Source organism: Fusarium oxysporum, chromosome 13 (assembly GCF_000149955.1).
Source record: "Fusarium oxysporum f. sp. lycopersici 4287 chromosome 13, whole genome shotgun sequence".
Classification (NCBI taxonomy): Eukaryota; Fungi; Ascomycota; class Sordariomycetes; order Hypocreales; family Nectriaceae; genus Fusarium; species Fusarium oxysporum.
The window spans coordinates 1,443,473-1,467,911 of record NC_030998.1 but is presented as its reverse complement, the minus strand read 5'-3'; the positions used below and the strand labels follow the sequence as shown (position 1 = coordinate 1,467,911).

The window sequence follows — 24,439 nt, the reverse complement described above, 5'->3', positions numbered from 1 at the left end:
ATCTGTCTCTACATCTCACTTGCATCAAGATCGTAGAGTCTTTATTGGGCCCATCATTGGTGTTTCTTGCATACAATCATCACCCTTCAGACAAGGGTAAAATGAATTAATTGTAATACAGGCATAAAACAGGACAGTGCCCTGGTAGATCAGTGTCTCCTTTGTATGATTGTATAAAGTCGGGGTTAATGAGCGAGTTCGGAAAATAACAAGCTACTTGAAACAAGACTTAACCAAGGTCTATAATAGAACAACGCCATGCAAGTTCGGCCAGAGCAGGCCTGTATTCCTATCTAGTCTATGGATTAAGTTTTAATTGTTTTAAGCAAATTGTCAATCCGTTCCCGTGGCTCCACTAGTTGAGATCACGGTCATATAACCAAGCTTGCTCACTCCTCCCCTACAGATAGAGGCCATCTCAGATAGCAGCTACTAGAGATTGAGAGCCCAAGTCTTTAATCCGGCAGGCTCTGAGGCCAGAGACTAGCTTGCTGCCGAAATTCGTCGTTATAACGGTCATGGTAAGGTCACGAAGGTCCTTAGGAGTTTGCGGGTCTGCTGGGCAGCGTGCGCTTGCACAGGGTAGGTGATTGTAGAAGCAGGTGTAATCTAATACCTACCAGGCTGCCTTCACTGCAGGCTCATGAGTGACGAATTGTGAAGTATGTTGGTTACTTCTTTCAACAGAGCCATCTTCTCAACTGGAGCTTCGATCCAGACGTTCAAGGCTTTGATGAATTTATCCCGTATGTTCTTGCAAGGCACACCAGAGATATGTTTGTAGGGGACTCGGAAACCTGGAATAGTTTTCTGTGTATCAGCCTTTGTTAGGAGAACAGGTAGCAAGATGTCCAAACTATATTGGATTGCCTGACCTGCGAGGTTCTGATAATACTAATCACTAGTCTTATAATACCGTAATTGTAGTTTTAGCATAAGTACCTTCAAACTGCTCACTCGGTATCTCCTTCTCGAACCTTATCATCCCAATACGATGGAAAACGGTATCTTGATGTGTAGGTTGAAACAAAGCAAGGCAGTAGAGAGTTTCAAACGAATCCTCAAAGAGAAAACGCCCATTCTTCACAAAACACTCATCCCGCACAACAGGTAAGCAAAAGTAACGACCTTTGGTTTCTTCCAATCGCTCAGTCTTTCTCGATGCATTATCGATGATACCCCTTTCACAGAGACCTGGAGTGAGGTTGTCCAAATAGGATAGTAAGGGAACTATCCTATCAGACGTGTCTTGTGTCATTTCATCGGGATATAAGACACCACCCCAGGTGTCGAAATTACCACCGTCAGTAACTTTCGGCAGGTATGTTGTAGCATCGTCAACTTCAATGCGGCCTTTGGAGCTAAGCTTTGGCAACTCCTGGTGTTCCAAAGTAAGTGGCCCGATAAGATGCCCTCGGAGCTTGATATATCCGCCATGGATAAGACCTGTACTGTGGCTCTCATCGGCGTGCTTGAGCCAAACGGACTCAACAGAGACAAAAGTGTCGTTAGCAAATGGAGAGAGGCCCGCTAGCTGAATAGGACCTGTCATAGAAGCCCAAGACCAAGAAGGGGCCGTGTATGCGGACGTTCGCATTGATCTGGTGAAAGTGTTATCAGTTCCCCAACACAAAGCTTGAGGCAAATGCGAGCGCCATAATCCAGCCAGATACTGATCAAATATCTTGGAAGATCCATCAACAAGCAGGTCGGGTCTAATGTTCTCTGGGTCATACTGATCATGTATCTCTTTCTGAGACTGGCCAAATCCCTGAGCAACTCCCGCAAATGCAATGAGCCGGTCGGACTCTTGGGTTAGACGGGTCTCAACGTATTCTCGGACATACGTCTCCCAGATTTGGGCATCTGAGAGCCACGGTTTTGCTTTTGGTTTGTTGTCTTTCATTCCTTCAAGAGATCTTCCATTCCAGTGGTTTTCCGGGTGTTGCTCGCAAGCTACCCTTTTTCGACAGTGCCACCACAGTTGGCTATGGGCGAGGATGAGTGATCGAGGAGATAGGTACCACTCTTGAAAGACCCATGCTCTCTTCCTTAATGGGGAGTTCAGGATATCGTCCCACATCGTGTCGTACTCAAGGTAGACGCTTTTTTGCTCCTCACCATCCCAAGATGAATTAAAGAACAGAGCTTCCATTATACCCGGATCCCTTCCGCGAAAGCTTACGCCGTTAACGTCCGCGGCTGCGGCGGAGCATATATTGAGTAAGGAACAACCATAGACTTGATTCATAGTAATAGCCTCGCGTTGCCAGTCTTCTCCATCATCCTGAATAATGCAGAGCGAGTCGATCCATATAAAATGAATATTAAGACGAGAAGAGAAGTTAATCGCTTCTTGATACTTTTTAGGGAGGTCATCCACTGGAATCTCGGTGCGAAACTGGTCAAGATTCTCGGCTTTCAGCATAAGCATCTCCTGGTTGCCCCAACAGTGAGAGAAGGAGACGTATGGCCCAGTCGAGCTTGTGGAAGTCTCTACAAGTCTCAGCCGCTTGGAATCGATAATCTCCAATAATCTTGTCGGGCGATATGACAGATCATCCTGGTTGCATATTGTATGATTGTCGATACAGTCTTGGATCCACTTTTGAGGAAGATCAGAGCCAAAAGGATCCGTCTGTGGAGTATAGAAGTCGGATGCTTGTTTTCCACCTGTTGCATAGATCAGAATATTTAATTGTTTCTGCTGTGTCTGCAAATCCTACGGCCGAGGGTTTCGTTTCTGAAACTCCATCTTGCTCCTGTATTCAACGATGGACGAATAGTCAATCCTTGAAATTCAAGGCCAGACTGGCCTCGCTCGTATAAAATATGATACTGAAAAGTATCCGAAGCCTGCTCAGGAAATGCATCCCAAGAGCGGCTCTTCACGACGGTTCGGCAGATAAAGCAGCCAAGACGCGATGCGGCCAGGAGGTCCGCTCTCTTGTGATGTGAAAGCCACTGGCGACTGTCTGGGAGCTCCCCTTTAAATATGCCTTCGCAAAGAGTGCAAAGCCTTGACGGAGAAGAAGCCATTACGTTTTGAATAAGTTGGATAGTCTAGAGAGTCTCTGTCTAGTTGAACAAGAACAACAGTGAGCTTTTTTCTTATCTATCATCCTGGTTAATGAGGGGCTGTGGCTTGAGCTTCTAGTCTGCCTAGTTGCACAGCCACCGTAGTTGTAGAGAATACAACTACGGTGGCTCACAGGTTGGCGGTGTCTGGTCACGTAAAACCATGGCTGGCTAATTGCTGAGGTTGTTGTATAAGATCCGCGTGGCGTAACCGCTGAGTTCATTTTCATTTGGTAACCAGTTAGATCTATGACCGCTGAGTCGTAACAGTTTTCCTAATAATAATAAAACTCATTGTTTAGACGCAGCTAATACGCTGTGCGGCGCAGGCCTCAAGCCTGGCCAACAGAAACTCACGAGACGGCACCTCGTGAGGGATGACAAGCCAACCAGCAAAAGCACGCTGAATTAATGACGTCTCTTACCACGACTCCAATTGTCCCACGTCTCTAGATGCAGTAATTAGAGACAAATCTGCGATGCCTCCCAACGATTCGTTCGAATACGAAGCCACTTGTGTGGAGTGAGGCCAAGCTGCGGTCGAGTCACGTCGCTAGAAGGAGCAACTCTGCCCTGTAAAACCTGGTGCATTTATCCAAAATGGCCAGTCGATTATTCTCGAGATCTTATCCTGCCTACTCTCCACCATATTATGGCCATCGATGCAACCGCAAGGTCGGTAGAGCCAACATCTCTTGGCCGTACTCTCCTTGCAGTGGGAATTTTCTTTCTCATTCCAACATCAATTATCTTTATTCTGAGATATTACGCTCGGTTAAAACACCATCTTTTTGACGTCGATGATGGTCTCATGCTGATCGGTTGGGTAAGCGAAAATCCGTTATGTGATAAATCAAGGTACAATACTGATACACCTTTACCTCAGATGCTATATGTCGTTGTGAGCGGTATTGTTGCGCGAAGTGTTTTTGCCGGCCTTGGTACGAAAGACGAGAATTTAAATACCTATCTGCAGAATGATGGACGAAAGGTATGTATTGTGAGTTAGTGCCAAAAAGAGCAGTGGCTTACCCACGTGTATTCAGTTCCTCTGGTACTTCCAAGTCACATACTGCTTCTCGTTGCTGTTTCTCAAAAGCTCCATTTGTGTCACCCTTCTCCGCATCGCCGTGATAAAAACGCACCGTATTATCATCTGGTGCACCCTCACATTTGCCATATTATCTACAAGCGTCGTTATTATCGGGCTGTTCCTCATCTGCCGGCCAATTTCTACCGCTTGGGGCCATACAGGAACATGTGCATCAACAGTAGTCATTGCAAGCCTCGGCTATCTTGTATCTGCTGGCGCAGTCGTGACAGATTGGATCTGTGCTATCTTGCCTCTCTTTATGCTCTACAAATCCAACATGAAGTTAGCGACAAAGATTGGCGTCAGTGCTGTTCTGGGATCGGCCGCTTTGTGAGGCTTGTTGTTGCCTTTTGAGTGCTTAATGGTGTGCACTAACGTTGACGGGGCACCGCTCTGTACTATAATCCGACTTCCCTATGTAAAGTATTACACTATTATCCCGAATTATCTGTGTTAGTATCCTTTCTCACTACCTCAGCTTGTTTGTCTATCTAACAATGAAATAGATAACGTCGCAAACATTGTAATTTTGGTCTATTGTTGAATCAGGAATTGGAATTGTGTCCGCCTCGCTGCCCACTCTACACAAGCTCGTCAGCAGCCGGTTTCATTTCGATTCAACGGAGATGCCGAAGAGGAGAAAGAGGAAAGGAGATGCCAAGGTCACCCCGGGTTCGACGGGAAACGCAACAGCCGGCAAGATCGCCGACACCATAGGAAGCATTCACGTCGTCCAATAAAAGTCTACAGCACTAGGAATATCTATCACCACCAAAGTCGTCGGAGATTTTGTACTTGCCGGCATTAATAAATTAACAGTCCATTTAGCCTGCACGAACTAACAGGGTGCACATTGCTGCGATTCTGTTCTGTAGTTCTTCGTCATGCTAGGAAGGTCAATGCTATCGACTGGGGGTTCATTGGTAGCCGAGTTGGGCAAGCAACGTTTCGCTTTCACTAATCATGCGACCTCACTTAGCTCGTGTTCTGACCAAACAAATATCTCTCAATTTTTTTGATTTCTTTTCAACATTTACAGCTCCTCGTTATTCTGAACCTCCCACGCTCGCTGCGCCTTGAACTGCTCAGGAAACCACTTCGGCGTTTTTCCCTCGGTCATCATATCAACAAGCGCCTCAGCACTCCTATAAGCCCACGCCATCCCATGCCCGTTCATACAAACGATAGCCCACAATCCATCCTCAGCCGGAACCTCGCCGACCAGAGGAAACCCATCCGGTGTCTCGCACACAATACCCGTCCAGTCCTGAATGACCTTCGTTGAACCGCCCCAGTTCTCATAACCATAGACCGTTCGCGCTGCGCCGTGTAGAACGTATGCAATCTGGTCGTTGATGGCGGTATCGTCCGTGATGTAGCGTTCGCGCGTGGGGGACATTTGTGTTGACCCGCCAATCACAACACTGCCGGCGTTTTTGGCGCCTGGGGGCTGAGCGGCGATGTAGACGTTGCCGCTGTGGAGATCGGGAACGCTGTTGCTTCGTCGAAAGACCTTGTTGTCGGTCGTGTTGGCAGAAGGCGTTACGGCGGAGACTTGGTTACGGACAGGCATGGTGAAGTTGGTGCTTGCGATGCCGGGGTGAAGAGCCGGGGTGAAGCCGTTGGTAGCGAGGACGACTTGTTTGCTCTTGACGGTTCCTCGGTTCGTCTTGACTTCCCATCTTGCTCCAGCCTTGGTCTTCTTGCCGAGCTGGTTGAGGCCCAGCGCCATGGTGTTTGTCTGTAGATTGAGACCTTTCTCAAGACTGTACTCAAGCATCCCACAAACGGTATGGTATGGGTTCTGAGTATGAGCTTTGAAGGTCACAGCTCCAACGATCTCAGGCCATCCCCAGTAATCGCGAGCATCCTGGCCCTTCCAGATAGTCCTCTTGTTCTTGGGAACGTCATTGGGCCGGCGCTTCTCAAGCTCATGCTGAAACTCAATTGACTCAACGGCTGTCTTGAACGAATCATCAGTCCAGTACAGACTGGCGGTCTCGACGTCTGTGAAATCACTCGAAACGTTGTGTGAGCGGACAAAATCGCGCACGTCGTCGACACAATCCTGCTCCATGTTGGCGATTCGAAGAGCATCATCCTCGCCATATGCCTCGACCCATGCCTTCACACCATTGTAGTCACCAGGTTTGCAATGACCTCCATTGCGACCAGTCGCGCCTGAAGCTGCAGTTCGCGCTTCAATCATCAGAATTGATAGGCTTGAGTCGCGATCCAACAGCTTGTGTGCTGTAGCAGCACCTGAGATACCGGAACCAATGATGACATAGTCAAAGGTCTTCTCTGTCGGCAGATCCTTCGTAGTGCGGAGGTTGGCGATGCGGTGAGGAGGATCTTGCCAGTAGGACTTCGTCGCGTTAGGAAGAGGCAACCCAGGAATCTTGAGAGCCGGGGACTCATCAGGCGTGTCGCTTCGCAAGGAGTGAGGATGCGCGACGGCGAGAGAATTGACACCTGAAGCCAGAAGGATGCTGGCTGTTGCCACCTGAGGCAAAGAGGACCTCATGATCGATGATTGAGCAGAGAACCTTGGAGGAGGGAAAACCTGAAGAAGCCTCGCTGTCGATCTTTTATACCGAGTCAGCGCGACGGAAGGATCCGGACTTCAATTGTAGAGCCGCACCGAGATTCGCTCAACATTCATGGAGAAACATGACCGGCCGATAAGCGTCGGTTCCGTATACTCAATCAGGAAGGATATGATCAAGGTTCCCCGACTCTGAGTGGGATCGGCGGCTGTTGTGCGGGGTTCACATCCTGGTTATTGCAACGTTAGTATCACGGTCACTATCTTATTTCCCTCACAATGGTACGATTCGAAAATTGGGGTCATGTCCTTACCTTTTTATTCAACTAGATCTCAACAAACTCAAGACTCCCGAGTGTAAAGCGTCCAGCGTCTGCCATGGGGCCACGCGAAAACACCAAAGCTCTCCCCCAAAAACCCAAACAACCCAAAGCAGAAACACTTACAGACCCATAGCATCTGCAGCAGATGGATTCGCGACTCTGAGAGAAGACTTGACATCTTCAATAGGAACGAACCACTTACCCTGCTCCGTAATCTCCCACCATCGGCGGCTGTCGCCGCGCTCGATGATCAAGCGTCGCCAGATGTCGAGAGCCTCATCGCGAAACTTCTTTCCAGGTTCACTCTGCAACTCAGGAATTTTGACGTCAGCTGTATACTTCATCCATTCAATTCGAGGATCAAATCGATCATTGATGATGAATTGATGGCGTCGTGGGCCAAACTCCTCAGTCAGCTTCTCACACTCCGTTTTGTAAGAATTGGAAGCGAGGCATGATACAGCACTGAAAAGTCTGAATAAGCCTTCATTCTCGCTCTCCTCACTATGATGAAGACGACCAGTGAATGACATCATCTCCTGGGTATTGGTGACCGCCTGAGAGAGATTGTTTAGAGCCTCCCTTTCAGTGTTGTCGGTACAGTAGTCGTTCGAAAGCAAATGAGCCTTGATCTTGTATACTTCAGCAATACCATCCGGGTAATCAAATCCTTTGAGTCTCTCACCATAACCAGTGAAAGGACCAAACTTTCGGCCGTAGAACCGGGTGTGAATACCAGCAACGATCCACTCCAAGTTTGACACAGCGCGATGCGTTCCTCGAGGCAGATCAGAACCGAAACGTCTCCAGAGCTTGCTCCTAGCGGTCAGTGGCCCTTCGCCAATTGGGCGATACATGAGAAAGTTCTCAAGGAGAGAGCTGGGGCAGTAAGATTGCATTGCAAGCTCGACTGCGTTGTCGGGTGCTGTCTCTGGATGGCTTTGGGCCCCAAAGCGATCTTGATAAAAATCAATTACATCGCCCCTCTTGCACAGCATCTCGATCATGTCACAGATGCCATCTCGAAACTCATCAGCAAACAATGCATCTGCGGTCCATTTGATCCACTCAACCAAGTGGTCGATAGGGGGTCGTGGAAACGGGTCAGAAGCTGAAGCCGCGATAGCCTGGAGTGTTTGCTGTAAAAATAACTTCAAGATATTCAGACCATCTTTTGTATCCTCTTCAGACTTATATCGCTCCGCAAAACCGACAATGACTGACTGTTCGCCGCGGTTTGGGTCTCGACTCTGCGCAGACATCCACTGGGAACAAGGCTGGAAACCAAACTTGAAGTAACCTTTCAGCGTGAAAGGGAACTGCCCCTTGCGAAGTACGCTTTTCAAGATCTCGGACTCATGACGTGGTTCCGAAAGGAACAATCTACGAGTGCCTAAGACTTCCGTCATGATCTCATCAATATCGGCTCCGTCGAAAGAGGCCTTGTTCAAGAATGAAATGAGAAGATGCTCAGGGAGAAAGAGAAAAGGAGAGTTTCCGTTTATCTCGAAAGAGTGCGACATGGTTGTTGATGTTGAGGTGAAGATGTTTCTGTAATTCTGACGTGGTTCGTGTGGAACGAGATTGTGATAAGCTGACGGATGTTGGTGATTCGGAAAGATCTCTGGGAGAGTCTCAAAGATGGCCTTATATAGATTGACAACGTTGAGGAGGATTTGGGCCAAGAAAGCTCGCTTGATAACTCGATCGTGTTCTGAAATCTGTTCGGATGTTCGCCACAGTCATATTCAGTGGATGTTGGCTTAACAAAGAGACTTTTCAGGATTAGCAAAATCCTCCCGTGATAGATTTCAGCAGGAACACTGACGCCAGGCTCTGTCCCAATTCTTTGTACAAACTGGTTGTTCAGGTTTCAAAAGCGAGTTTATGTTGAACGTCGTGCAACGCAAATCATTCCATTGGTCCTCTGCTGGGATTGGCGAACAATACATGGGAATTTGGCCCTAGAACTTGCCTAAAACTTACCTAAACTTGTATAAGATGATCGTAAACTATAACATGGATCTCAAGTTTAGACCAGACTTTGACAAGAGAACGTGAGAGCCACCTGTCACTGATTGTTGTAGCCGTGAGACAATGATTAGTTTTAACTCTTGTGAGGCTCCCCCGCCTCGAGCATCTGAGGCTTCAATTCTTCTGGTAGTATTGTGTTCAAAATGCTTGTCTCTTGACATATTTGAGCGGGGGGCGGGTCGATGGTGTTGTATTGTGACATGGTTGTAGGTAAGTCCATGGAGGCGATTCTGCAGGCGGGACCGGCGGCTGATGGACAGACCGTTGGAGTACCGAATAGCGCTCAGCCGTCTGGTGACGGGTTTGGAATCAATAAATAGTGTGTGAAGTCGGGGACGGGTCCAAAAGGTTCATGTTGGTCGTTGGGAATGATTGCTGCAGGCCCCAGATGGTCGACAACGTAGGCAATGGCGATAAGGCAAGGTGATGCTGAGACACAAAGGAGCTAACTTACGAGATTGCCGTAAGGTCCCTTTTAGCCGCATGTTAGCTATATTAGTTGATATCATTAGGGGTTAATGACTTACAGGCGCCAATGTTGATGATCATGGAGACGACATATTAGCTACATTAACAAGTCGCCACGCATAAAGAAGACTTACATTTGATTGGAATTGTTGGCTAAATGCCAGAAGCAGTCAGTGTCAGCAATGTTTGAATCAACACAGAACGAGACTAGTGATGATATACGCACGGAAGAGGTGAAGTTTGGACATATCAATGCCAGCCTATCAAGCTAGAAAGAGACTTGTGTCGACCCAAATGTTCAGGGATGCGAGGAGCTCAACGAGATGTGATAGCAGCAACTGCATCGACCAGTGATCTCACTCCCTGTCGGTTGTTGTGATGAAGAAAACTGGAGTTGGGGCGCTGGCTTGTGGCAGCGCAGGGCAGTAAAGATTGCGGCGGTTCAATTTGCTTACCGAGAGAAGGCAACCGCTTCAGAAGCCATGTCACGTGTTGGGCTCTTCCCATCCAAGAACATCTCCTCCTTCTCCAGCTGTGGTACTTGCGTCATCGCCCTCCGCTTCTCTAAGGCTGGTGCTGGTGAGCCTTCATCTTCTCTTCTTCATCTCTCCAGTTCATCATCGTCAACAAGTCATCAAACATGATCACCCATCGAACGCATCGTCCGCTTCAACCCCCGAGACATCATCCGAGCTCCAAAAGCACAATGCACTCCTCATTCAGACATTCACTTCCGCTTCCATCATCTTCTCTTTCGTCCCTTCAGTCAGAACAAAACCGACTTGCCACTGCCGACAATGTTACTTGCCCCTGTGCCCCTTCAGGCTCAGCTTAACCGAAGCACGGCCACTCTTCTGATGATGAATCGAGATCCAAAGTTTATGTTCCGCCGCCCATTTCGAAGGCCACCCATCCTACACCTGCCGAGTCCAAGCTAAGTGAAAGTGTGAAAAGCCATCAAGTTCAGCGAGCGTTGAGTCTTTGGCGGAGATGAACAACCAACAGGCCAGGGGCCCGCGATCGGAAGATTCCATTTACTGGGAGGGAACGAGAAAGCAAGAACAGGCCAAAAATGGGAGGAAGGGATGCTAATAGAGACAAAGAACGCACAGAACCAGAAACACAGGCTGGTGAGATACATTCAACCGCACCCGCAAGACGCTCTGAACATGGATCTCCTCAAGCAAGCAAGCATCGAGCGTTATTCAATGAATAGGTGAACACCAATCGACAGAGATATCTGCGCCCATTCGCTTGAGGCTTCCAAAAGATGCACATCCAGACTATGACACAAAACACTGAATCCCCCACGATTCTCTTTTGCGATACTTGGAATGGGGTAACCTCGGCACGACACTCGTGGATCAATCTGCGTTATATGAGCTGTTCACCCTCTTCTAGAACGACCGTCAAATCAAAACTGAAAGCCGCTTTTTTGAGAAAAGTCTCCACAAACAAGGCCATCTCCGTTCAAGTTTCCTCCAATAATCAGCAAAGTGTACTGAATTAGCCACAGAGCAACGTCGTACCGATAACCTTGAAACCGTATTGCCAAAGACCCCGATCGTCCGAGAGTTTCTTCAGAGTTTAAAAGTTACGGCCAGCTCTGCCCAAGGGTGCAATTGAGCCACGTATTGTGACAGCAATGCATAGCAATCGTCCAGCTTTCTTCAGTCTTTCGCGAAGTCTGCTGAGTCGGGGCCAGTCCTGCCTAAGGGTGTGGCTGAGCCTAAGGGATATTAAGAACGCTATTGAATATGGTTGAATGAGAAAAAGAATACCCCATGTCCAACTTCGACTGAGCGTCGAGCCAGTGTTGCTGAGTCCTTTTTAGGGGATGACCGCATTTGGGCCAATGGAGGAAGGGCGACGAAGTTGGACTCCAGGCCTAGCTTTTCGACAAACCCTTTCGAAGATGGAGCCATACCATCGGCGGTTTTGTGAGAGCACTGTTCCAAAGAAACCTCGACATACTCCGCGTCGCAACCGCGATATACCGCAACAATCTGATGTTCGGGGGTTGGGGCTTCTTGTAATCCCTCAGCGTCAGACGTACAGTAGTACTGATGGGGATGCCTCGACCACATGGCGCCTTTGTCGATGAGCCAGATGTTCTCAAGGCCGTCGAAGTTTCTATGATGCGCGCGGTCGAAGAGTAGTTTTTCCAGGTATCCTCGAGCAGAGTTCTCTTCGCTTAGGTCGTATATGTTCCCTGGGCGATTGATGGACCAGCTCTGATCAAACTCGATGGCGAAATCTTTGATGATACGCCATACTTCAGTGCCGTAGACATTAGCTGGTATATGTAACGGTGGGTTATGAGGATATCTGTATATATATTTCCAATTTTCTGTCCTGACGCAAAGAAATATCCCGAGCCGGGTAGGCCACCAGATGCCACTCTTGGTCTTCCTCAGCGATCGTGAGAATCGCAAGGTGAACCGCCTCTTCCCCGCCTAGCCAGTCCGCTTGATATTCCTCACCCGACCGATATTTGATAAAGTATTGTTCTTGGGCCCTGAGCCAATCGTCGATGTGTGCATGTTTGAGTATGACCTCTCTCGACTCCTTGCAAGCTCTCCAAAGACCTCCATCTGTGAGTTAGGCGGATGTGTTCGGCTCATGGCTTGACACTCCCAGACCAGGAGCTAGAGACAAGTTATATCTCAAGGGCATCGCGCGATCATTGAAGATGTCGACGTACTGTATACCACGGTCGTGTGGCGTGGATGGAAGACAAGCAGCATTCCAATCTGGAGTCGCAGTTCAATGGGCAGCTTGGTGAGGGGGTGGAAAGGAGAGGGCATTTTGAGGGCCATGTATTGCTGATGGTCCCAAAAAGCCCCTGAAAATCCGAGGTTGAGCACAATCAAGTGGCAGGCGATGGACATCTTTATACGGGAGGAAATAATCAAGTTTCAATCAAGGTTTGAGAAATGCTCCCTTGAAATGTAGTCAATGATGTGAGTCAAGCTTTTATTTGTGTTTTTGACTTTGATCCAGCTGCAAGATTAAACTATGGTACATCAAGATTTCGCCTCATCCGAACATTTACCAGGCTGCTGTAACTCGAATGTGCCCGTTATCTCGAGCCCCTGGCTTCCTTGGCAGACACCATTGATGACAGTTTTAGTATTTCTACCTTGTACCGAATTGTCAAATGCTTCTCTCACATCAAATATGAAACATCGCAAACAAGTTGATAAGTGCATCTCGACCTCTGATATCCCAGTTCTCGATCCTTTGAATGCACATTTGCGGTGAATCAGTGGCTTCATTCTTTGATTGGTTGACACTCCTGGGAACATGCATTTTGTGTTAATCTGCCACAGCCAGCGGCCACTGTCACTGCCACGGCGACTGCCTAGTCCTGTAGCAAGCAATAGTCACGTGCTGTTACAAGAAAGCCCAGGCTCCCGCTCACAACCTCCACTTCCCTCCCCTCTTCTCTCTCTCTTTCCTTCATCCTTCACCCTTCAGCACGAGACTCTCAACTCCTGAACTCCTGCGTTTACTTGCCACCACTCTGATTTCAGCCGCACGCAGGTATGTTATGCTGTCGGCACAAAACAACACATCTAATAAATCGCAGCAACCATGGCTGGAGCGGCACAACCCCATGCTCAGCAGCAAGAAGATCAAAGCCTGTCGATCAACGAGGAGATGTCACCTGCTTTTCGCTATTTCAAGCGCCTGCCCATTGAGCTTCGACTCAAGATCTGGGAAGCCGCATGCCTCCCTTCCACCAACGCCGACCACGGCCTTCACTATGTCACCTTGGACGTCGTAGAGGAGGGTAAGGAGGGTGTGGAGGACGTGGATGACGAGGAATATCTCGACAACTTAGTCATCTTTGATGCCGACCTCGAGGGCTATGATGAAGAGTTTGAGGTCGAAAGTGATGATACTGGTTATGTCACGCTGAGAGCCCTCAAGAGACCCTGTGAGAAGTCCTCCGAGACAACAAACCCCAACAAGTCCGCCTATCTCTGGGATGCAGGTCTTTGGTTGGCCTGCAAAGAGTCGCGATCTGTGATTGCAAAGCATCTGGACTTTGAGGGATGGCTCACCTTTCGAGAACAACCTATCGAGGATTATCTCTGCGGGTAGTACAGCAAAGACTTTCCCTCGACTATTGTTCCTTTCAAGAAGAACGAGAAATGGCTCCCAGTGGTGAGGCCTACTCATGACATCTTCTGTATCGACACCACAAAGCTCAAATCCTTGTCACGAAGCCTCTTCGGCATGAAGCTACTGGCGCCATTCCTCGGTACACGAACATTCACGATCAAGGAACGCTGGAACATCGCTTTCAAGTTCGACCACAGTTGGAACAACGCCTTTCCATCTAGAGAGAACAGACTGAAGCGAGAGAACTCCCCGCGAGGTCTTCTTGCGCACTGGGTCGAGATTCTCTCTGAAAAGTCCGTTCCTGCGCCTAATCTCTGGATCATTGATGACGACGTTCGCTGGGTTGCACGACCTGGTCAGGTGTTTGAGACTGTTTATCGCGATTGTGAGGCGGACTACGTCCAGATAAACTGGGAAGCCACTCGCGACAACACGATCAGCCTGCTCAAGGGCGCCGTGGCCAGATTCATGGATTCGTTCGGACTGGTATGTGACAACGAAGACATGTATGACCTTCAAGAGCTGGGTCTGGAACCCATGGCGTTCAGAGTGAAGGACCATATCAAACTTCTTGTTCGCAAGGACAATGAAATGCAAGATTACATGGAGGACAACGGAACTGACAACGAAACTGAGGATGATACCGAGATCGAGTTTGAGTACGAAAGCGACGATCTGAGTGGTGGGAGTGACGGCAGTGATCAGGAAGGCGAGTAATCTGGGTGTCTGAGATTTTGATCACCAGCACCATGGGTATCAGAACATGTCATGTATTTGAGTCTCACTCCAGTGAGCAACGGGAATGGTGTGATTTGTTGGAAGCCAAAGGGGTATTCTGTAATCTATAATAGTAGTGCACCAGATGCGATGAGATAGAGCAGAAACTCAAGGACAGAGTAATGACCTTTGGCTTTGAAAACGTACGCAATGTTGTGTCAGATTCTTCTTTGCTAGTGATGTCATGGTAAAATCAGCAGAGTTGATGATCAAATTCCGGCAATCACATTTTGTGAGCAGCATAACAAAATCAGGGGAAGTAGTTTCCTCAATTTGAATTATGAAAGCTATCTAATAACATAATATAACAGGACGTTGATTGTACCAGCGCGACAGTCGAGTTGGTGAACGGCCTTGTTCACATTAGGCACCAAACTCATTACATGCTTCTTTTTCGTATTGTTCTCGCCCTTCACGAATCCAATATAGATTATCCTAAGAGCTCCTCGTTCGAACGTTTGCACCGTTGTCTCGTGAGTAACGGGTGGCAGATGTCTATGCAGCGTTAGAGTGATGATTTCCATGGGGAGGTTGGTTGCCTCTCAAGAAGGTCCGCGAATCTTAGCTTGTAGAACTCCTTATAATCGAGTCTGGGCCTTGTCTCCTCAAAGTTGTTCAGATACGATTTCGAGATCTTCATCCTCGCTGGCACCTGTCGGCGGCTGATGCGCATTATCTTCCCTTCCTGGACACTGCTCGACTTGCTTGTCCCGACGAGCAAGATACTGGATGTTATCATCGATATAAAACTCAACCCTACTAAAGCAGTCGTTCCTCCAGTCGTCATGCTCAGGCTTCCAATCGGGATGATTCCGGTTAAGAACTTCGCTGAGAAAACCGACGTTGTGTATGAATATGAAGAGATTGTCAAAGATTCCGTCGAACTTGTGCCAATGGTGACAATGATCACAGTCAAAGGGCGGGTGAATTTCGACATATTCTGTGTCGCAACCATGGAATGACGTGCCCATGTTATCCTCAGAGCCCCAACGGCTCCGTGACCATTGGCCAGTCTTTTCAAAAAGCCAAATCATATGCTCCCTTGAATTGTTGAGGAATGCGTTATAGCAGAAACGTGATAAAAATCCCCGGGCGGAGTTCTCTGACATGAGATCGTAGTAGGTTCCAGGAAGATCTGTATCTCAAGTTGGGTCGAATTCGAATGCGATGTTCTTGATGGGAATATTTGACGGTGCTGTCAGGCTCAAATTTGGAATAGCTATCTGCCATGGCTTATCATTGCCGTCAGTGGTTTCCCAGCTACTCGACTTGATGCAAAATATATCCTTTGTCGGGCAAACAGGAGCATTCCAATGTCCTTCGCTGTCACGAATGCTGAGCATCGCAGGAGGATGAGGCTGGTCTTGGCCATCGACGCGCGAGTGTCGTGCTACGACATCCCGTGACTCTTTACAGGCCCCCCACAGAGAGTTATTCAAACAGGCCGAGTTGTTGTCTCCTTGGACAACATCCGCCGTGGATTTGTGATATGCCAAGAGTGTCAGAACTGGGCTCAAGATCAACGTAATGTACGGCATGATCATTTGGTTGGTATGAAACATAGGAATTACAAGCTGCGCTCCAAATCAGGAGCCGAAGCTCAAGAGGTAGTCTCGGGAATGGATGGAAGGATGATACTGCCATCTTGGCCAGATCCCCACGATTTGAAGGGTTTGTAGTTCCCCGTGGTGGGAACATGGCCGACTTTGACAAGAAATGATCCTTGGGTGGAGTCCAGAGGAGGGGAGAATTACGAGAGAAAGGCAGCCACTTTATAATCAACGTAAAGCTTTTGACACTGACAAGAGACGCAAGTCGTGACTCATTACGGAAAGTTTAGAATAAATCTTTGGCTGAGAGCGAATTATCCACATTTTGAGTTTCACAAATGGAAGTGGGTTTATCTCACAGCATCAAGTACCGCACTAACTCATGAGATTCATTATCGCCTGGTGACACGCGCGAAGCCTCTTGCTAAGTACCTACTTAGAACACCGAAGATGAAATATAAAATAGGGGAAAAGATTTTATCTGATAAAAGTCCTATATAATGATGATACGAAGATTTACTGCGCCTTGTTGCTAGACTTTCAGCTCTGGAGGTACTCACTGCCCATAAGGTTAAACTTTAGGCTGTCAACTTAGATTACAGGAACACGAGAGAGAATTCAGTTCAGCCCCATCGATATCTCAGACAAAATGATTTAGGCAAAACAGCACAAACAACATTTGTTTGAATCTTCCTGTCAGTATAAACACTCGTTCTGTGTCTGCGATGTTACTTCATTCCAGCTCCTCAAGTTCACGTAGTAAGGCGATGCTGTTTGTTGAGTCTCATCACTCCATTAACAACGAGAAAGCGAGCATGTGACTATTTTTTCCTGATTTGGAAGCATTGACGCCGAGCACGTAGGCTTGTTCTTCTTAAGCAGTATCACCGGCCGTGAAGCTTTATGTTACAGTGGCTCGGAGACCGAGAACATCATCAACGACAATCACAACACTTCTTCCGCCTGATAACAAGGCGGAGTAATTCATACCCGCTCGGAACACTATTCATTGCAGTCCATTAGTCACAGCGTCCACGATTACACTTCATCCATCATATCGCAAGTCGTATTCAACCCTGTTCATCACATGCAACACCATAGCATTGGTCAGTTAGCATCCCGCCTTACGTAGCATCTCCACCGATCAAACAAACTCAAACCCGATTTCTCAGCTTTCTCACAATCGGATATACAAAATCTGACATATCTCCGACGCTAATCGCGATAATCTCCCATCTCGGATCTGGAATCTGCATTAATAAGGGTAAAAATGCTGTTGTGGAGATCTGACGGCCCCGGTTGCAGCTTCATTGGCTCGGAAGTACGGATCTTCGGATATACACAGTCTTTCGGACTTTCTCGCCGCTTTTTATATACCATCTCGTCATCCCTTGATAATGATGTTCTGGACAGATCAGACTTTGAGCATTATCCAAAATGGTGACCGAAAGCGAAAAAGGTGAGTGAACGCGTTACTTGGGTTGAGGATTGGGGCTAATTTGGTGCAGAGCAAGGCTTTATGCCTGATCCTGAGAGGGACGCGCCGTCGGATAACAACACGCTCACGGGTCCAGACGAGGAAGCCATCTCAAGAACCAAGTCCAACGTCTCAATAGCTGAAACTTTTTCTCTCCCGCGTGAGATCCTCTTTGTGGCGATTATCTGCATGGCGCAGTTCATGACACAAGCCGCACTCGGAAACTGCCTCAACATCATACATATCATCGGCGACTCATTCAACCTCACTAATCCCGCGGAGCTTAGCTGGCTCATCGCCGGGTTCAGTCTCACAGTCGGAACGTTCATCCTCTTCTCTGGTCGTCTTGGCGATATTTCGGATACAAGCGCCTCTTCCTCATCGGTTTTGTCTGGTTCGCTGTTTGGTCTATGATTTGCGGACTGGCAAACTACTCCAACCATGTTCTTTTCATCTTCGCGCGGGTGTTTCAGGGCATTGGACCTGCGCTCGTGATGCCGAACGGGCTGGCTATTTTGGGTGCTTCGTACAAGCCCGGTGGTCGAAAGGCTGTTGCGTTTGCGCTCTTTGGAGCTTGCGCACCTGGTGGTTGTGTTTTTGGAGCTTTGTTCGCTGGACTCTTTGTTCATGGGGATCCTTCTTGGTGGCCTTGGACTTACTACTCTTTCGCCCTTGGACTGGCGTTCATTGCGCTGATGGCATACTTCATCATTCCCGACCCTCCTCACAAGCTCTCCTCCGCCGATATGAGCTGGGGAGACATCCTTGGTCAGCTCGATCTTCTCGGCGCAACTACCGGTATCACTGCTCTTGTGCTCTTCAACTTTTCCTGGAACCAAGCCCCCATCGACGGCTGGGATAAACCTTGGGTATTCGTCCTTCTCATCGTTGGAGTGCTCCTTGTTCCCGTCTTCTTCTACGTCGAATTGCGCGTCGCATCGCATCCTCTCATCCCCTTCGATGCTCTGACGAGCGACGTTGCCTACATCCTGGGCTGCATTGTCTGCGGCTGGGCAACCTTCGGTATCTGGGTGTACTACACTTGGCAATTCTTCCAAATGCTGCGCGGAGCCTCACCTCTTCTTACGAGCGCTTGGATGAGCCCCGTTGCTATCTCTGGAGCTTGCGCTTCACTGATTACTGCATGGCTTCTTCATGTGTCGCATCCTGCTTTGGTGATGCTCCTCGCCCTCACAGCATTCACGACTGGTACAATTCTGATGATGACAGCCCCCGTCGAGCAGTCTTACTGGTATCAATCTTTCTTTGGCCTCATCATCATGACCTTCGGTATGGACATGTCGTTTCCCGCTGCGACACTAATCCTCTCCAACTCTGTGAAGCGAGAGCACCAAGGTATCGCAGCAAGCTTGGTCAGTACGATCGTGAACTACAGTATCAGTTTGGGTCTTGGATTCGCTGCTACAGTAGAGGTGAATGTAACGAATGGTGGAGAGTCAAAGCACGAGTTATTGATTGGCTATCGATCAGCTTTCTACATGGCTGTTGGCTTCGCTGGGCTGGGACTTGGCATCAGTATTATCTACTTCCTCAAGACAAAGTGGTATCAGAGGAAGGGGAAGCAATGAATGGGAATTTATAGAATGGCGGTTGCATGCAAGCATGTTTGCGGGAGGGAAATTGATAGATTATGACTTTATAGACACGGCCTACAGCCTCATGATAGAATTCAAGTCACATGCATTCAAGAATCTTCATCAGACGAACCGTGAGTCACTTTGCCCAATTGTGAACAGGGACACATCGTTCTGTTGTTCATGGGAGTCAGGCTGATCTCGCTGCGTCATTGGTTCAGACTTGCGTGGCTGCAACTGGTTCGTTCCAGGACACTGAGCTTTGGCAAACTCGGCTTAATCCTTCGCTTGTTAACCCGAACACCGCTTTGCCTCTTCGAATAAAGGTAATGAGTAGTTCTCCCGCACCTGACCGCATGCCAGTTTGACTTCCCGCTTACCCTCCAATGCTACTGAAGCAATCCGCTAAGCCCTGCTAAATCGTGTCGTCATAGGGCTGATGGCCTCCCGAATGCGAAGTGGACCTCAAAATGCGAGCCAATCACAATTTTCTCGATCGCCAGCCGTTGGATGGCTGCGGAATCAATCGGCGCTAGGACACAATCCTCCTGAACGTTTCGTTTTGCGAGTGCGATAATCGAGTGCGATAATCGAGTTCGATAATCGAGTGCGTAATACATTCCTCCGACTGCTATTCCCATTTTCCTCTTTATTGTCATTGCGTTGGTGATCAGATACAGCACCAATGTTCGCATCGCCAGTGTTATTGTTCAAGGGCAGTGGGGTAGGCCATCCCTGTAACCGATGGAGGAAACGGACTGGCTTTTCATGGAACATTAGAGGAATTGTAAAATCTATCAATAATTATTCTAAATTTATAATAATTTTAGAGACGAAATAGCCTATGCGAATGAGTCAATCTCGTTTGTATCGCATCTTATCGCATTTCGATCTTGGTTGATCGCAAAGTCAAGCTTTCATCAGCGACCCACTAATCCCCTTTTGGCAATCGACTCGCATGGATCCGAGTGCGAAGACACTGGCACTAGCGTCAGTTCACTAAGACTGCAGCCTCAAAACAATGCGAGATGCGAGATGCATCAGTGACACAATAGTATATATATCTGTGTTCAGTCGCTTCAAAGTATCCATTTCATCACTCAAGCATTCAATCAACTACCATTTCATACAAACAACACCCTCAACCTCACCCTTCAGCAACACAATATTCTTACTTACTCACCATCCCAAGGACCAAAATAACCAAAACATGCCTACTCAGCGCTTCAGAGCAATCATCGTCGGAGGTGGTCCAGTTGGCCTCACAGCGGCTCATGCTCTCTCCCGAGCTAACATTGACTTCATCCTTCTGGAACGTCGATCTAGCGCAGTCATCGATGCTGGCTCCAATCTCGTTCTCAACCCCATGGGTCTTCGCGCTCTTGATCAACTTGGTCTTGCTGCTCCTCTTGAGCAAGTTAGTTCTCCTCTAGGCCTGATCAACCGCCAAGACCATCAGGGCCGCGATATCGGAGATGCCTACTGGTTCATCCTGTTTAACAAACTGTGAGTTTCACCCCTTCTCCCAGGATACTCTCGACCTAACAGCTCTAGTCTGGGGACCTTTCCTCGTGTAGTCAGCCGCCACGACCTCACTAAAGTCCTCTACGACTCTTTCACTCCTCTTCAGAAGAGCCAGATCCTTACCGACAAGAAAGTCGCCGACATCATCCCCAGCGAAACCGGCGTCCGAGTCTCTTGCGAAGATGGAACATCCTACGAGGGTTCCATCGTCATCGGAGCAGATGGCGCTCACAGTTTCGTTCGAAACAAGATGCGCGCTCTCGCTGAAGATGCAGGCTCTGACGATGTCAACGACGAGAAGCCCTTCCTGACCACATTCCGAGCTCTCTGGCTGCGCATGCCTACCAAGTTCGCTGGCATCGAGCCTGGCACTACCTGTGAAACTCACGGTCCTGGTGCGGCCACACAGCTCTTTGCCGGTGAGGATTCTTCCGTCATGGGTCTTTATGAGAAGTTGGATGCGCCTACTCGCGATCGGGTGCGATACACTGAGCAGGATCAAGTCGATCTTGTTGAGCGATGGGGACACATTCCTCTTGCGCCCGGAGGCAAACTCACCCTCAAAGAGGCCTTCAACGCTCGCACTCAGTCCGGCCTCGTCAGTCTCGAAGAAGGCGTCGTCAGCCACTGGAGCTGGGGCGGCCGTGTCGTTCTCGCAGGTGACTCGGCTCACAAGTTCACCCCCAGCACAGGCGCAGGTTGCAACAATGGCCTTATCGACGTCGTCGCCCTGGTCAACCAGCTCTACGCTCTCCGCCAGAAGTCCCCCATCCCAACCCACGCTCAACTCACGACCGCTTTCCAGTCGTACCAAGCTTCACGCATGGATCCCGTTGTTGAAGCTTGCCGGGGCTCGGGTCAGGCTACTTCCAGCGCCACTTGGCAGACTGGAGTGTTCAAGTTCATCGACAAGCATATCATTGGCATCACTGCCATTCAGAACATGTTGTTTGGTTTGGGTGCACCCAAGATGGCGCAGTCGCCAAAGTTGACCTTCATCAAGGGACCGGAGAGACATGTTGGCAAGATTGCTTGGACGGATCCTCAGGAGAACAAGGTTTACTGAGAGGCTGTCAATTCGGGAATGGCTTTTTTTTAGCTTGTACTTGTAGGTGCTTTTAGATGATTTAGCGAAGCGTACTAGACTGTTAGACTTAATGATCAATCTCATATCTTCAAGGGAATGCAACGCCAGTTTCGTGTGAACAATGTAACCTCTTGACATGCCCAGCGGGAGGAACTGGAGCCACGGATCTAGCATCCTCGGCGACCTCGACTGTCAAGCTGTGAAAGGGGAAGTCCTTTGGCGGTATCACTGACTCGTCATCTGCGCCTTGCGACCGCATCTGGATACTGCTTGTCAGGCGTGCCCATGCGCTGTCGAATCTTGTCGAATGATAACGTGAGATGCTGCTTAACATGAATACAGGTATGTGGGCTGAAAGGAATTAAAATTAGTCAAAGGCGCAAACGTTGAATGAACAGAAATGCCAACGGCTTATTCGAGACAACGCCTCCAATAACGTCGTTGAGCTCGGCAAATTGATAATCTGGTCCAGTTAAGACAGTAACAGATCCTGTAGTATCGCCACTGTAAAGTGACGTGATCTGTTAGTGTTACAGCATGCTTGACGGTCCCGCAAACGTCATCGGCAAACCCGAGCTTACAAATTTCATTACGATGACAAATGAATGACAGTGGGATACCAACAAATAAAAGACGGGGTTTTTACACAAGGTTCCGAATTGAACTACCGATAATTGGATATAAGAAACAGCCGTAGTCAATTCGATTTCCCCATCTTCAAATCTCAGACCTGCATGTCACGACTTCTCAGAACAAGACCCATTCTCAAGCCGCTCTTCAACCCCGCTCAACTCAGACCTTTCCACTTCACAACCACCAAAATGACAACTGGACTCTTCAACTACATCGATCCGACATCGAGTCTGGATGACAACGGAAACAGAGTCAAGCCATGGGCTAAAGTCGACGTTGATCAAACTTCCTTTGAGCGCAGTCAGCACAAGCGCGATGTCGTGGATATTCGCAGCGCCGCTAGCATTACCAGTTTCGGTGTAGATGTTTCTGGTTTCGATGTCTTCAAGTCTCCCGCCAAAGAAACTGAATTCACTGACGATGCGGCTGTGAGGAATGGATACTACGGAGAAGTTGAAGCGCTGCTCAAAGAGAGGATTCCTGAGATCAAGAAGGTTGTTATCTTCGATCATACGATTCGCAGGAGGGAGAAGTCGAGTCCGAGGCAGCCTGTGCAGCAAGTCCATGTCGATCAAACGCCCGGTGCTGCTGAAGCTCGTGTGAGACGACACACCGATCCCTCAGAGACAGAGGAGCTTCTCAAGGGTCGATACCAAATCATCAACGTCTGGCGACCAATTGGCCATCCCGCGACAGACTTCCCCCTCGCAGTCGTCGACTATCGCACCACAAAACCTGAAGATATGATCAAAGTCGATCTTCTTTACCCCAACCGCGACGACAACGACGACGACGACCGTGGAAAGGAAGTTCTCCCCCATGCATCGACACTTCGCTCAACAGAGGGCTATCAAATCAAAGGCGAGACATATTCTGTTGCGCCTAATGATGGACACAAGTTTTATTACGCCAAGGACATGACGCCAGAGGAGGTCATGTTGATTAAGTGTTTCGATTCAAAGAGTGAGGTCCATGAGGGTGGGCAGCATGGGTTGGCGGGATATACGCCTCATACTGCGTTTGTTGACCCTGCTACGCCGGCGGATGCGAAGGGGCGACAGAGTATTGAGGTCAGATGCTTGGTGTTTTACTAGAAACATTTGAAGATGGGATGTTGGTAGATTTAAATAGCGTTATGAATTGATGAAGCTATCCCTTCAAGCAACTAACAGCTTGTTTCACTTCAATTTCCTTGATATTATCATGCCCAAATACTAGTTCAATTTTCTCTTTCTTCAACTCTGTCTTGTCGCTGAGAATATCCAAAAGTCTGGTTGCCTAACTCCCGCACCCCGCCCTGGCATCTTGTTCTCCAGGCTCGTCACCTCGCTTGTCCATAAAACAGCACCGCCGTTGCCGCGGGCACTGCCACTGCCAGCGGTACAACCTTAACATTGCATGTTATTGTTTATAAAGCAGAGGCCCAAGCCTCCAGAGATTTCCCCTCTTCCGCCTTCTTTACTCTCCATACTTCTAAGTTCTCCTTCACCGCAACCTCATTTTACCACAGCTTCTGGGTTATTCGACCACCATTACCCAGGTACACTTGCAAGACATCCGCTACTCAATTATGGCATAAATCTAACAAAGCTCAAGTATCATGGAACAACTCGTGAACGTCGAAGATCCTGATCCCGATGTTACAGGCAAGCAAGAAGAAAACGTGTCAACCCTCTCGGCCAACGGAATGCTTCACGTACTTTCCATCTGTTCCCAAAGCTTCCGATAGAACTGCGACTGAAAATTTGGAAACGTCTTGTTTTCCTTTTGCGGATAATGAGCATGGCCTACACTACATCGACCTGGTATCCCTCAGGGATAGCAAAGTACCTGTGGTTGAGTATGGAAAAGGGGAACCAATGAAGATGACAGCGCTTCATCCCGATTTCAAGACCTCGCCCGAAATTCAAGAGTCTATTGGTCACGCCAACAGATCTGCTCACATCTGGGGTGTTGGTCTCTGGGAAGCCTGTTAAGAGTCGAGAGACGTTATTGCTACGCGCTTTCAACTCAAGCTTTGGGGAGGTATTCAGGACAAAGGTCTTGGTCCCCTCGACGTTGACGAAAGCTTGAGCAAGGCTTGCCAACTGTACCCCCAATACTTCAAGTCCTGAGCGATAC

General features: G+C 48.5%; 13 protein-coding genes across 13 annotated transcripts; 7 read left to right on the top strand and 6 right to left on the bottom strand.

The window, feature by feature from the left end:
* Positions 1–719: 719 nt before the first annotated feature.
* FOXG_22603 (uncharacterized protein) lies at positions 720–3,083 on the bottom strand. The gene is made up of 2 exons (XM_018403017.1): positions 2,727–3,083; positions 720–2,673 (listed from the first exon to the last, which is right to left on the bottom strand). The coding sequence occupies exons 1-2, from the start codon at positions 3,037–3,039 to the stop codon at positions 908–910; spliced, it is 2,079 nt and encodes a 692-aa protein (XP_018257624.1). The 5' UTR covers positions 3,040–3,083; the 3' UTR covers positions 720–907.
* A 595-nt stretch (positions 3,084–3,678) lies between these two features.
* FOXG_16829 (uncharacterized protein) lies at positions 3,679–4,911 on the top strand (the record flags this gene model as incomplete). The annotated part of the gene is made up of 3 exons (XM_018396839.1): positions 3,679–3,753; positions 3,965–4,019; positions 4,721–4,911. 3 exons carry the CDS (start codon positions 3,679–3,681, stop codon positions 4,909–4,911), a joined length of 321 nt encoding a protein of 106 aa, XP_018257623.1.
* A 293-nt stretch (positions 4,912–5,204) lies between these two features.
* FOXG_16828 (uncharacterized protein) lies at positions 5,205–6,698 on the bottom strand (the record flags this gene model as incomplete). The annotated part of the gene is made up of 1 exon (XM_018396838.1): positions 5,205–6,698. The coding sequence occupies one exon, from the start codon at positions 6,696–6,698 to the stop codon at positions 5,205–5,207; it is 1,494 nt and encodes a 497-aa protein (XP_018257622.1).
* A 463-nt stretch (positions 6,699–7,161) lies between these two features.
* FOXG_16827 (uncharacterized protein) lies at positions 7,162–8,565 on the bottom strand (the record flags this gene model as incomplete). The annotated part of the gene is made up of 1 exon (XM_018396837.1): positions 7,162–8,565. The coding sequence occupies one exon, from the start codon at positions 8,563–8,565 to the stop codon at positions 7,162–7,164; it is 1,404 nt and encodes a 467-aa protein (XP_018257621.1).
* Positions 8,566–11,292: 2,727 nt separating this feature from the next.
* Positions 11,293–12,435, bottom strand: FOXG_16826 (uncharacterized protein; the record flags this gene model as incomplete). Its single annotated transcript, XM_018396836.1, has 3 exons — positions 11,293–11,840; positions 11,905–12,138; positions 12,249–12,435. 3 exons carry the CDS (start codon positions 12,433–12,435, stop codon positions 11,293–11,295), a joined length of 969 nt encoding a protein of 322 aa, XP_018257620.1.
* A 706-nt stretch (positions 12,436–13,141) lies between these two features.
* Positions 13,142–13,654, top strand: FOXG_16825 (uncharacterized protein; the record flags this gene model as incomplete). The annotated part of the gene is made up of 1 exon (XM_018396835.1): positions 13,142–13,654. The coding sequence occupies one exon, from the start codon at positions 13,142–13,144 to the stop codon at positions 13,652–13,654; it is 513 nt and encodes a 170-aa protein (XP_018257619.1).
* Positions 13,655–13,789: 135 nt separating this feature from the next.
* On the top strand, positions 13,790–14,392 carry FOXG_22602 (uncharacterized protein; the record flags this gene model as incomplete). The annotated part of the gene is made up of 1 exon (XM_018403016.1): positions 13,790–14,392. The coding sequence occupies one exon, from the start codon at positions 13,790–13,792 to the stop codon at positions 14,390–14,392; it is 603 nt and encodes a 200-aa protein (XP_018257618.1).
* A 665-nt stretch (positions 14,393–15,057) lies between these two features.
* Positions 15,058–15,561, bottom strand: FOXG_22601 (uncharacterized protein; the record flags this gene model as incomplete). Its single annotated transcript, XM_018403015.1, has 1 exon — positions 15,058–15,561. The coding sequence occupies one exon, from the start codon at positions 15,559–15,561 to the stop codon at positions 15,058–15,060; it is 504 nt and encodes a 167-aa protein (XP_018257617.1).
* Positions 15,562–15,594: 33 nt separating this feature from the next.
* FOXG_22600 (uncharacterized protein) lies at positions 15,595–15,990 on the bottom strand (the record flags this gene model as incomplete). The annotated part of the gene is made up of 1 exon (XM_018403014.1): positions 15,595–15,990. One exon carries the CDS (start codon positions 15,988–15,990, stop codon positions 15,595–15,597), a length of 396 nt encoding a protein of 131 aa, XP_018257616.1.
* A 1,531-nt stretch (positions 15,991–17,521) lies between these two features.
* FOXG_16824 (uncharacterized protein) lies at positions 17,522–17,893 on the top strand (the record flags this gene model as incomplete). Its single annotated transcript, XM_018396834.1, has 1 exon — positions 17,522–17,893. One exon carries the CDS (start codon positions 17,522–17,524, stop codon positions 17,891–17,893), a length of 372 nt encoding a protein of 123 aa, XP_018257615.1.
* On the top strand, positions 17,890–19,068 carry FOXG_16823 (uncharacterized protein; the record flags this gene model as incomplete). Its single annotated transcript, XM_018396833.1, has 1 exon — positions 17,890–19,068. The coding sequence occupies one exon, from the start codon at positions 17,890–17,892 to the stop codon at positions 19,066–19,068; it is 1,179 nt and encodes a 392-aa protein (XP_018257614.1).
* Positions 19,069–20,150: 1,082 nt separating this feature from the next.
* Positions 20,151–21,782, top strand: FOXG_16822 (uncharacterized protein). The gene is made up of 2 exons (XM_018396832.1): positions 20,151–20,580; positions 20,629–21,782. Exons 1-2 carry the CDS (start codon positions 20,285–20,287, stop codon positions 21,662–21,664), a joined length of 1,332 nt encoding a protein of 443 aa, XP_018257613.1. The 5' UTR covers positions 20,151–20,284; the 3' UTR covers positions 21,665–21,782.
* Positions 21,783–22,285: 503 nt separating this feature from the next.
* FOXG_16821 (uncharacterized protein) lies at positions 22,286–23,537 on the top strand. The gene has a single exon (XM_018396831.1). It carries the CDS (start codon positions 22,420–22,422, stop codon positions 23,410–23,412), a length of 993 nt encoding a protein of 330 aa, XP_018257612.1. The 5' UTR covers positions 22,286–22,419; the 3' UTR covers positions 23,413–23,537.
* The last annotated feature ends 902 nt before the right edge of the window (positions 23,538–24,439 follow it).

What these genes read in the sequence shown, in the direction of transcription:
- FOXG_22603 (XM_018403017.1), bottom strand. Translation starts at nt 3,039, where the DNA reads ATGGCTTCTTCTCCGTCAAGGCTTTGCACTCTTTGCGAAGGCATATTT. An exon ending in CAGAAACGAAACCCTCGGCC is followed by an intron (nt 2,674 to 2,726) that starts GTAGGATTTGCA and finishes TCTATGCAACAG; the next exon opens with GTGGAAAACAAGCATCCGAC.
- FOXG_16822 (XM_018396832.1), top strand. Translation starts at nt 20,285, where the DNA reads ATGCCTACTCAGCGCTTCAGAGCAATCATCGTCGGAGGTGGTCCAGTT. An exon ending in TTCATCCTGTTTAACAAACT is followed by an intron (nt 20,581 to 20,628) that starts GTGAGTTTCACC and finishes TAACAGCTCTAG; the next exon opens with TCTGGGGACCTTTCCTCGTG.
- FOXG_16821 (XM_018396831.1), top strand. Translation starts at nt 22,420, where the DNA reads ATGTCACGACTTCTCAGAACAAGACCCATTCTCAAGCCGCTCTTCAAC.